The sequence below is a fragment of the Akebia trifoliata genome, chromosome 5 (assembly GCF_017979445.1).
Source record: "Akebia trifoliata isolate Shusen 1 chromosome 5, ASM1797944v1, whole genome shotgun sequence".
Classification (NCBI taxonomy): domain Eukaryota; kingdom Viridiplantae; phylum Streptophyta; class Magnoliopsida; order Ranunculales; family Lardizabalaceae; genus Akebia; species Akebia trifoliata.
In genome coordinates, this window is record NC_141379.1 from 32,808,861 (window position 1) to 32,819,649 (window position 10,789).

The 10,789-nt window shown below is 33.1% G+C and overlaps 1 protein-coding gene across 1 annotated transcript; it reads right to left on the reverse strand.

The window, feature by feature from the left end:
* Positions 1–4,362: 4,362 nt before the first annotated feature.
* LOC147402317 (3-dehydrosphinganine reductase TSC10A-like) lies at positions 4,363–8,530 on the reverse strand. Its single transcript, XM_086443929.1, has 3 exons — positions 7,856–8,530; positions 5,704–5,851; positions 4,363–4,929 (listed from the first exon to the last, which is right to left on the reverse strand). The coding sequence occupies exons 1-3, from the start codon at positions 8,387–8,389 to the stop codon at positions 4,622–4,624; spliced, it is 990 nt and encodes a 329-aa protein (XP_086300055.1). The 5' UTR covers positions 8,390–8,530; the 3' UTR covers positions 4,363–4,621.
* Between the last annotated feature and the right edge of the window lie 2,259 nt (positions 8,531–10,789).

Sequence of the window (10,789 nt, forward strand, 5' to 3'; positions counted from 1 at the left end):
GTTTGGTAACACTTCTGAAGTCTGAAGTCTGAAGTCTGAAGTCTGAAATCTGAAATCTGGAATCTTATTCTGGAAAAGTTGTTTGTTTATAACTTTTAAGAGCTTCTGGTTACAAATAGAATTTTAAAACATAATGGTCATTTTGACAACATTACCCTTTTATAATTCTAATAAATTGTTTTTACCAAAAACCATAACATGTTACGCATAATGAAACCATCAACATATTTCAAATTAAATAATCCAAAAGTATTGTTTTTAAATTGAATTCATACTTGAGAAATTACATTCTAACAAAGTAATACTCAAATAATAAACAATCATTCATTTTCTAGTTGAATTGCAATTTGATCACGTAAAGTGATCATATAAGCTTGTGCTTGCGATGAGAATATGTCTGTACCCTTCCTTGTTCACCTCACTTAAGCACAACTCAAGAAAGTGTTTTCTTTTCGATTGGTCTGTAGAAAAGTCTGCTCTATCAACACTCTTTTCTTTATCTTTATTTTTGTGAGCCATATCTATGAATAACAATGAAATGGAAGTATAAATCAATTGGAGCCAATACCACAACAATATATTTAATGACCGAGCTTTATGCAAGAAGAAAAATAAAAAAGAAAGAATGAAAGATGTTAAAAAGGGTTCGATTTCTACTTTTTATTCGATTTCTCCATAATAGGTTCGATTGGTTGTTTGAAATTTTGGGATTTTGTTGAAATTTTGATTTTTGTTATTGTTTCATTATTTCACAATTACAAATCTTAGAAGATTTTTATTTTTAATGGATCTTTGTTTTAATTTTTCATCGTAAATTTATATATGTGGGGAGTTCAATTTTAACATGATGATCTCAACAAATAATAGATATTGGAATATAGGAAGAATCCCAATAATATTCAAATTTCAGGATTAATTTATATATGTGAGGAGTGTAAACTTTAACATGGTGGTCTCAACAAATAATGATATTGGAATATAGGAAGAATCACAATAATAGACATGCACATTATCATAGATGATTTTCACCCATATATTAAGAAAACACATATGTTTTCTATGTATGGCACGCAGCCCATACATATGTCAAGTCGTTTTATATGTATGGCACGCAGCCCAATATGTTTGTTTTTCCAGTAAACACTGGTTATGGTTAAAAAAATCTGAAACTATGGTTATGGTTAAAATATTTGAAATTATGGTTAAAAAATCTGAACCAATTCTTTTTGGATTATTTTCCAATAAACACTAGTTAAAAAATCTAAAACTATAGTTATGGTTAAAAAATCTGAAGTTATGGTTAAAAAATTTGAATCAATTCTTTTTGGATTGTTTTCCAATAAACACTGGTTAAAAAAATCTAAAACTATGGTTATGGTTAAAAAATCTGAAACTATGATTAAAAAATCTGAAATTATGGTTATGGTTAAAAAATCTGAAACTATGATTAAAAAATCTGAAATTATGGTTATGGTTAAAAAATCTGAACCAATTCTTTTTGGATTGTTTTTCAATAAATACTGGTTAAAAAAATCTAAAACTATGGTTAAAAAATCTGAAACTATGATTAAAAAAATCTAAAACTATGGTTATGGTTAAAAAATCTGAAACTATGGTTAAAAAATCTTAACCAATTCTTTTTGGATTGTTTTCCAATAAATACTGGTTAAAAAAATCTAAAACTATGGTTAAAAAATCTGAAACTATGATTAAAAATCTAAAACTATGGTTATGGTTAAAAAATCTGAAACTATGGTTATGGTTAAAAAAATCTAAAACTATGGTTATGGTTAAAAAATCTGAAACTATGGTTAAAAAATTTGAAACAATACTTTTTAGATTGTTTTCCAATAAACAATGGTTAAAAAATTTGAAACTATATGATTGAAAAATCTGAAACTATGGTTATGGTTAAAAAATTTGAATCACTTCTTTTTGGATTGTTTTCTAATAAACACTCATTAAAAAATCTGGAAATATGGTTAAAAAAATCTGAAACTACATGGTAAAAAATCTGAACCAATTCTTTTTTTATTTGGTTTTTTCAATATTAGATTCACATGGTGTGATTAATCAAGAAAGAACAATAGAATGGTGGTAGATACACATACCTGCGTAGGTCTTGACGGCCGAGTTGGAGAGGAAGGAGATGAAGAAGAGAGAGGAGGTAAGGGTTTAACGTTTTTTTTATAAGAAAAGGATAAAAAAAAATAGAAATATATTTTTTTATAAGGGTATTTTAGGTAAAAAAAATATTTTAAGAATTAAGAAGTATCCTCCAGCGATTTTCTATCGCTGATTTTTTTCCGCTGAAATCAGTCTCTTTTTCTGAAATCTGAAATTTAACAAACGTCTTCAACAAAGCTGAAGTCTGAATTTGAATGGTGGTCCACCTCCATTCAGACTTCAGAACTGTTACCAAACACAGTCTAAGCTTTAGTAATGGGAAGTCGACATCGTTTCACACATTGCTGACGTGGATATAAGCATGTATGGTTATGTGCACACCGATGTTTGAATCGATGTCAATCACATGTTAATCCAACACTACTCTTAATAAAAAGTGGTGTGGCAATATCAACTCTCAAGTTCTAGTGATTTGATTTTCTAACTCAAGTTTGACAAAATAACTCAAAAATTCATTGACGTGGCATCCTTGATTTTTTCTCTCTGATACACAACTGCACATCCCCATAAGCATGTGCAGTTGTGTATGGAGGAAAAAAATCTATGATTCTTACACATGTCACGTCAATGAGTTTTTGAGTTATTCTATCAAATTGAATTAGAACACCTAACACTAAAAAATCTATGATTTTGTGACATACCACATCAGTTGAGTATGTATTTTTAATCAATTGTTACAACATTTTAAAGTATCGGATTGGAAGAATTGGATTAAGGATATATTTCGAAATATTTCAATATAATCTAATATATTCCCCAAACATTCAGTATTTTAGAGCGGATCCTCAGTAGTTCTTTATTCCTCTAATTTTTTGTAGTTCCATTTAACAGTTGAGAGAGTGCCACTTGGCAAACACAACAAAATCCCTCAATTGAAATATCGAATTTTAGGACCCTTCATTTTCAAAGCCATAAATGAGGTTTTAAAAAGAGATTTATTTTTTTAATTTATCTTTTTTCAAATCTGATCTAAATCATAATCATTAGATTTTAATTTTTAACATGGCCTCTCCACTATTGGAAGAGTACTAAAGAGAACTTCAAGAATAAAGTATTACAAAGGATCTGCTCCCTCAATTTTTTTAAGTAAATGTTTAATATCAGATTCGATGACACATTCTAATATTTTGAAGGGAGATTTACCGACAGACCTATCTATTCCATTTTTATTATAAAAACTCTCACTTTAAGTTGGTTACTCAACAAGCCTTGGGAGTGAAAACCAAACTAACCTGCTTAAGTAAGAAAGAATTCAAATCTTGAAATCTTACTACAAGTTGTTGGGCACATATGGATTATCAGGTTGTCAATCCCACACCACAATCTTCTAGATTTCATGAAAAAACTCATATTAAAGGGAAAAGAAAAAAATTCAAACAATATTTTTTTGAGTTTGATCCAAGGTGTTGAAAAAGGACAAATATTGAACTCTCAAATTTAAAATTAAACGGTGAAAATTAACCCTTTTTGTGTTGTTGAAAATTCTTAGAATTTTGTCGTCTACAACCATGTGGCATCAAAACATGTTTTTGGATGCCACAAATCGATGTCGTCAGGAAATTACCTTTACTTGTAAGAAAAGTAATTTTCTTACTTATCAAACCTTTATTGTAAATGATTAAATATATGTATAATACCCTAAGTTCTTTCCAACAAATACATGTTATAAACTCTCCAAGTTTTAGAGAGAAAATAGATGTTGAGAGGAGAACCTCGATATAACAAGTCTTAATTTAAAGAATTGAGGTTATTTCAAGTGTTTTATCGTTTTAAAAGATGCGAGTCCCAGTCCTCCGATGTTTGTTGAGTAAACTTGACAAAGTAAACGAGTTTAAAAAAAATTAAAAATGCAATAGATGTGTCTCCCTTAAAACTCAAAATTTCATATTGTTTCACTCACCAGCAAAAGTTGACTCGAATGAATCATCTTGGATCGAACGACAAACCCTTAAATCAATTCAAATGAATTTGATAAATCCACGTTGCTTGATCAATCTTAACGCCATTAAGGGTGGGTTTAGAGTCGGAGTTGGAGTTATGGGAGTTGGTTGTAACTCTTCAAATGAACCCAAACATTTGATTTCTTGCATGTTAATGGAAATTTTGTCCATAGAGAGCTAATTTTCTCCAAACTCCCCACAGCTCTTGGAAGCACTTCAATGCCCAAAAAAGCACTTCCCTAAACATAGTCTAATCATAAATCTTATAGTAAATATTACAAGAGAAATGGTTCCATAAAAGCATGAACTACACATTAAACTGGCCTCGACCATCTTATAACATTCAAATTATTTGGAGAAAAGTATTGCAGAAGAAGAGAACCAAGTATGGATTTCAATATCGGATTTCCATCTCGTCTCATCCATGAGCAATACCGAGATGACTCGACAAGACATCTTATGAACAAGTCTTATGTTAGATGGCCTTGTTCTTATTATTTTTCTCGACAGACTTCTTTTTGCTCATTCCAACTCGCTATAGTACGATACCAAATCCATAGGTTGATTAGAGCAATAAAGCGCATAAAACCTGCAGTAACCACCTCCATAAATGCCATCAAGGGTGATCTCTGGGGGGAAAAACCAGCATTTGCTATGGACAGAACCAGTCCCTTAAGATGGCAAGTGATGGTAAAGGTACCAGCTTGTATGCCATTCAGAGATATTTTAGCAATTTCATCAGCTTTCATTATACCAGAAATAGATGAAATGAACTTGGTGGGCCCTGGTCTTCTTTTCATATCTGCAATATTAATTGAGCAGATCTAAATAAAATCCTAATTGACTATTCTTTGCTCTTATTCACTAAAACCAAGTGTGAAATTCCTTCAAGTTATACAAGTTATATAGCTACAACTATATAAAAAAAAAAAACCATATAAATCCAAACTGGCAAAAAAATAAAAAAAAAATCATTTTTCTTAATTTTATCTAGAGCCACTAGCCTTCCAATGGTGGGTTGACATGGGGGGAATGCTATATTATGAGTTGAATGAAGAGTCATGCTTAAGTCACATATTGCTGATGTGGACATGCTCACAGAACCATAGATGCTTTTCAGTCATATCTCGATGAAAAGCATCTATGACCCTGTACACATGTCCACATCAGCAATGTGTGAATCGATATTGATTTTAATGTCATTTCAGCATTTCTCCTTGAATGAAATCTATGATACCAGGATTTATGTTACTAGATGGAGGATTTTTTCAACACAACACAATTTTCCTACTTTGTATCTAAGCTTGGGACCAACAATATGATGTATAAAGAGTGGTGGTAATCTGACTCCCCCCATGGCATACTCAATCGACGCCTGTGACGTGGTGTGTTCTAGAACCATAGACTTCCTTTCATCGGGATACACAACGTGGGGATGTGAAATTGTGTATCCCAATGAAAGGAAGTCTATGATTCAGGCACACCCCACATCAGGGGAGTGGATTGAGTATGCCACGTGGGGGAGTCAGATTATCACGACTCTAATGCAAATTAGAGTCGAAAGTATGGTTCAAACCTTCAACCAAACCCGGGGTATCGGTAGATGGAGGGAATATAATTGAAATGTGAATGTTATCTGCAATAAGTTCTTCCTGTAATGCTTCGCCCAACCCTCGAAGGCCAAATTTTGTAGCCGAATAAGCTGCATATCCATAAATGCCCAACTGAAACAAGAGAAACTGTTTCAGATAAATTCTTGCAACTCCACAGTGAAAACTTTACCCCCTTGTATGTATAATTTTGTGCTCTACATTAGGAAAAAAAAAATCAAATTAAATAAAGGGTTAGGGTAGTGTGACCACGTTAATATATTATATTAAAGGTCATGTGGAGCGCATGGACTGCCATGTTGGCCAAATAACACCTCATTCCTCTAGAGTTCATGGCATAGATTAGATCAATGTTTTAAAATTTGAATTGATGATTAAATAAAAAAATTGTCCAATTGATCGGATAGAGTTGGACAATGGTTCAATTTGGTTGGACCGACTTAGATTTATTAAAATTGTACAAAATATAAATTCTTTCTCCTAAATTGCCATGGGTTTTGTTTACATGTGTCCAAAGGGCACAGGTTAAAGGTGCATTAAATACACTTTGAAAATGCACTTTCCTATAAAAAAATGTTATGAATTTTATTATTAAAATAGGTAAATTCTCAAATAATTACCAAAGTTTTTCGATATTTTCGAAATGTTGCTAATGTTGACAAAAAGTTATTAAATTGTCAACATTAGAAGATGACTTTATCAATATTTCAGAAATACCAAATTTTTTTGTTGTAATTATTTGGAAATTTACCTTATTAAAATACCAACAAATACTTTTTTTCAAAATGTATTTAATGCACCGTAATGTGTACCCTAAATTTGTACAGAACCCATTTATCATAATTCCCATTTCTTATTACTGAAAAAAAAAAAAAAGAAAAAAAAAAGAAAAGAAGAAGAGGAAGAAGACGGTGGGAGGGAATTAATTCCCACAAAAACCAAAGGTTCACTAATTGAGCCCATGTTCTTAAGAATTTTATCAAATCCGAGCAAACCACCAATTCTTTCTTCGTAAATAAAATAGGGAGCAACTGGTTGCACACCATCAAGAACTGATTGCATCCTTTCATTTAGAATATCCCCTTGCACCCATGGCTTCAAATCTCAATTTGATGTCTTGTCTCGGTCATGTCATCAATGAGACTGAATCATCTCGTTTTAGATGAGATAAATCATTGAACTTGATTTATAATTATTTACTAGTTTATATTTGCAATCAAATAAATAATTTTTATATAAAATAAGGTAGATTATAGGAGCTTAGTTCTACAATCTTATTTTATTTAGACTGAGTTGTCTTGAACAAGTCATCTCGTCTTGGACGAGATAAATCATTTAACTCGATTTATAATTATTTATTAGTATATATTTATTATGAAATAAAAATAGAATTATATATAAAGTAAAGTAGATTATATATAGGTGCTTAGTTATAAGATCATAATTTATTTAGATAATAAATATTTAAATTAAGAAAAACAAAATTCCAATTAACTCATTACTCATCCGAGTTTAACAAAACTTGTTGTTTTTTTTTTTTTTCTTTTTCATGGGTAAGCTGGACTTAAATCCACCACCTCAAAGTTGCTTTGGAATGTGTAAAACCAACTGAACCATAGGTCTAAGCCCTACTGACTTTAACAAATTAACTTGACCGATATTTTTAAAATACGAATACAAAAACATTGGAAACTCACTAAAATGAAGTGGTATGTGCACAAAATCATAGATTTTCCTTGGGATACCCATAAAATATTTATGATTTTGTGCAGTTAAGCGAATTTTGATTGGCTTTGTTTTGAGTCAGTTTATCACTATTCTTGTCACAATAATCTCGGTTGCCAAATGAGACACCGCGACAAGATTCACATTGTGAATCCAACTCGTCCATGAACGAAAATGAGATGACTCGGGCGTGTCAACTCATTCTCGGACTACATCTTAAACTATGCTTGCACTCCATAGGTATAGTTGCAATCCCAAAGAGGAAAAAAGTTGCACTTGTCATCTTCTTCTCTTTCTTTCAAGTTTCAAGTTTCGAGAGAGAGAGAGAGAGAGTTGAGGTGCAACAGATAACTTTTGAACTGCAACTAGTCGCTCCCGTGCCATAAAATATACCTGACCAAGCTGCGACGACATGAGAGCAATAGAAGCGGACCTACTACGATCCTTTCGATTCTTCATTCCAGGCAGAGCGACCTTAATCACGTTAATAGTACCCATCAAGTTCACATCCATCATCAGTTTCATAGACTCCAATTCTTGCGAATCGAATTCTCCTGAAAAAAACACCCCTTGATTACATATCAAAATATCTATGGGCCCAGCTTCCTCTATCGCTCTACGGACCTCTTCCATGTCTCTAACATCAGCGTTGAAGATGGCAACTTCGATTCCTGTAGAGTTGCGGATGGTGTTTCGAGCCTCTATGAGCTGTGCCAGGTCGGGAGAGAGGATGGAGACACGACCTGCACCTTGTGATGCGGCTTGGTGGGCCAGGGCAAGACCGATGCCACTTGATCCACCTGTGATGAACACGTGGCTGCCTTTGATTGGGATTTTGATGGGTCTAGGGCGAAGGATTAGTGTTAGAAAGATGAAGAATGTGAGAGGGAAGAGGAGGAGGAGGAGATATAGGTCTGTTATCGCCATTGATGGAGCTCAATACAGAATAAGAAGAAATTTTGTAATCTTAATGGTGATCTTCGTTGAATTTTATAACTCTCTCTCTCTCTCTCTCTTCAAATGGAGCCATCGATGGTGACGGGCGGAGCCATGTTGGGGCAACTAAGAGTAGAAAAAATTTGTGTGCAAAGAGTGAAATAAATATTTTGTAAGGGTAATTGAACGTGACAAAATAAAAAATAAAAAAATAAAAAAATAAAAAAAAATGCGGGCACATGATTTTTTATCTATCGTTGATATCTATTGCAATAACTCATTAATCCATAAACTTTCCGGTGGTGCTCCCATTGCCCCCTTCAAAAAAGAAGTGACACGGGGAAAAGGGGTCTTGTTCTATTAAGTATAAGACCAAGTTGTCTCCGTTGATTCAAGTCGTCTCGCACGAGATAAATCATTTAACTAGGAACTTGATCAGTCGTATTTGGTGGTGGAACGTTTTGATTTGAATTATAGTCCATCCCCTCCAAAAGCGGATATGGACTTTTCATGTAAGGCTTATGGATGGTTATCAAAATGACACACATTAGTTGGTGTTTAAAACACCTTGGGCTCCTAATCAAGCTGGTAACTCAATGTGTTTGAACTCCAATAAAACTGCCCCGTAGACACCTAACGTTGTTATAGGAATAGGATCGCAACTCTTTCTGCATAGCATCCAACCCAATTTGTTTTATCTCCAACAAAAAAATGCCACGTAGACACCATTTTCTGATATAGGAATGGAACACCGTTCTGGATCATGACTCATTTGCGAATGGGTATGAGTTTTAGAAAAAAATTTCGATCACAGAAATTCAATCCGAGATTTCACATAATCCCAAATCACCAATCACATGAACCCACATGTATTGGGGGTATCCCCGATTTATAAAAGGAAAATCCTAGGGTACTTTATTTTGCACTACGTTGATGTGATACTATAGATGAATTTCCTCGAGATACATGTAAAAACATCTACGGTTATGTGCGCATCTCCATGTCAGAAATGTGAGAGTCGTAATAAATCCCAATGCCACCTACATTACTATTTACAAAATTACCCTCATTAGATTTCTTGCAATTGGTCATCTAAGATTCTATCAAATCTTAGATTGACTTTTCTGTGAATAAAAAATCTCTTTTAGTTTTACCTTACAACTACTTTAAACCACTTAATTATGAATTTTTTTTTAGAACAATGTTGAAGTGATCTCAAAGATTTTTCTCATTTTGCACTCTCCTAATGTGGAAGCATATGTGTATGAATCATAGATGTTTTTTTTCCGAGATCTGAGTGAAAAGCATCATTAGTTGTATGTGCACCTCTACCTCAAGAAAGTGCAAAATCAGGTAAATCTTGCCAGCACGACTCAAATTTTTACTGTCCATTAAGATGGAAAGAGGCTCTAGAAATGAAGCAAGGAATTTTCTTCCTGTATGCGATGTTCAATGTTCAAAGAGTTATTATTTTCTTAATAATATCACAAGATAACGTCCAAAGGAATTAAACAAACTGAGTGGTTCATATCTTCGTTTGCATTTTCAGAAAGTATTCTTAGATTTATTTAAATGAATTTAACATCGTAGCCTTTTCTGAATATACATTCATTTTATATTGCCTACCTACCATACGCGAACCTAATTAATTTGTAGGACTGAAATATCAGGTTTGTAGGTCTCCTAATTAACATTTCTGTAATTTCATATTAATATCTGACACTGTGAGTCAATATCTAACATATTGTATTTAATTTAGACACGACACATGCATCTGAATCTATGTTAAATAGGTTTCCTCTGCGTTCCAATCCTAGAAACAAGAATCTTCTACCCAACAAGTAGTTCCCACTCCTCATTTCGATCATTAATTGGCTTAAAGTTCTAGTTTTTGATGATAATCCCACATCAAAAACATGATCAATCCCAATAACAAGGGTTCCTAAGCGTCGAAGACTTAGTTACTTATTGACGTTTTATGGGGCACCAAAGCCATGAATTAGTACTAAGATTTCCTTTCATCGGGATACACAACTGCACATATTTATGGGGATGTGCGGTTGTGCATTAAGACATAAAGTCTATGATGATCTGGCACACCCACGTGAGGGGAGTTGATTGAGTATGCCACATGGGTCAGTCATATTATCACCACTCTTAAAAAGAAAAAATCCTTCATTGAAGTAGCAGCTCTCTGAATTAAAAGAATCATGATAATCTGACTACCTCACGTGGCACAATCGAACGACTCTCTTGATGTGATAAGTTCAAAAATTGTAAAACTGCATGTCTTGGGATACAAAAGTGTACTTCCCCATAAAAATGTATATCTTGAGGCATACAGATTTACGACCCTGAACTTGTCACACGTCTTGAGAGTTGATAGAGTGT

Coding starts and splice junctions, on each gene's coding strand:
- LOC147402317 (XM_086443929.1), bottom strand. CDS start 8,389: ATGGCGATAACAGACCTATATCTCCTCCTCCTCCTCTTCCCTCTCACA. Junction 5,852..7,855: donor TGTCGTCGCAGCTTGGTCAG/GTATATTTTATG, acceptor CTCTTGTTTCAG/TTGGGCATTTATGGATATGC. Junction 4,930..5,703: donor TACCCCGGGTTTGGTTGAAG/GTTTGAACCATA, acceptor TTAATATTGCAG/ATATGAAAAGAAGACCAGGG.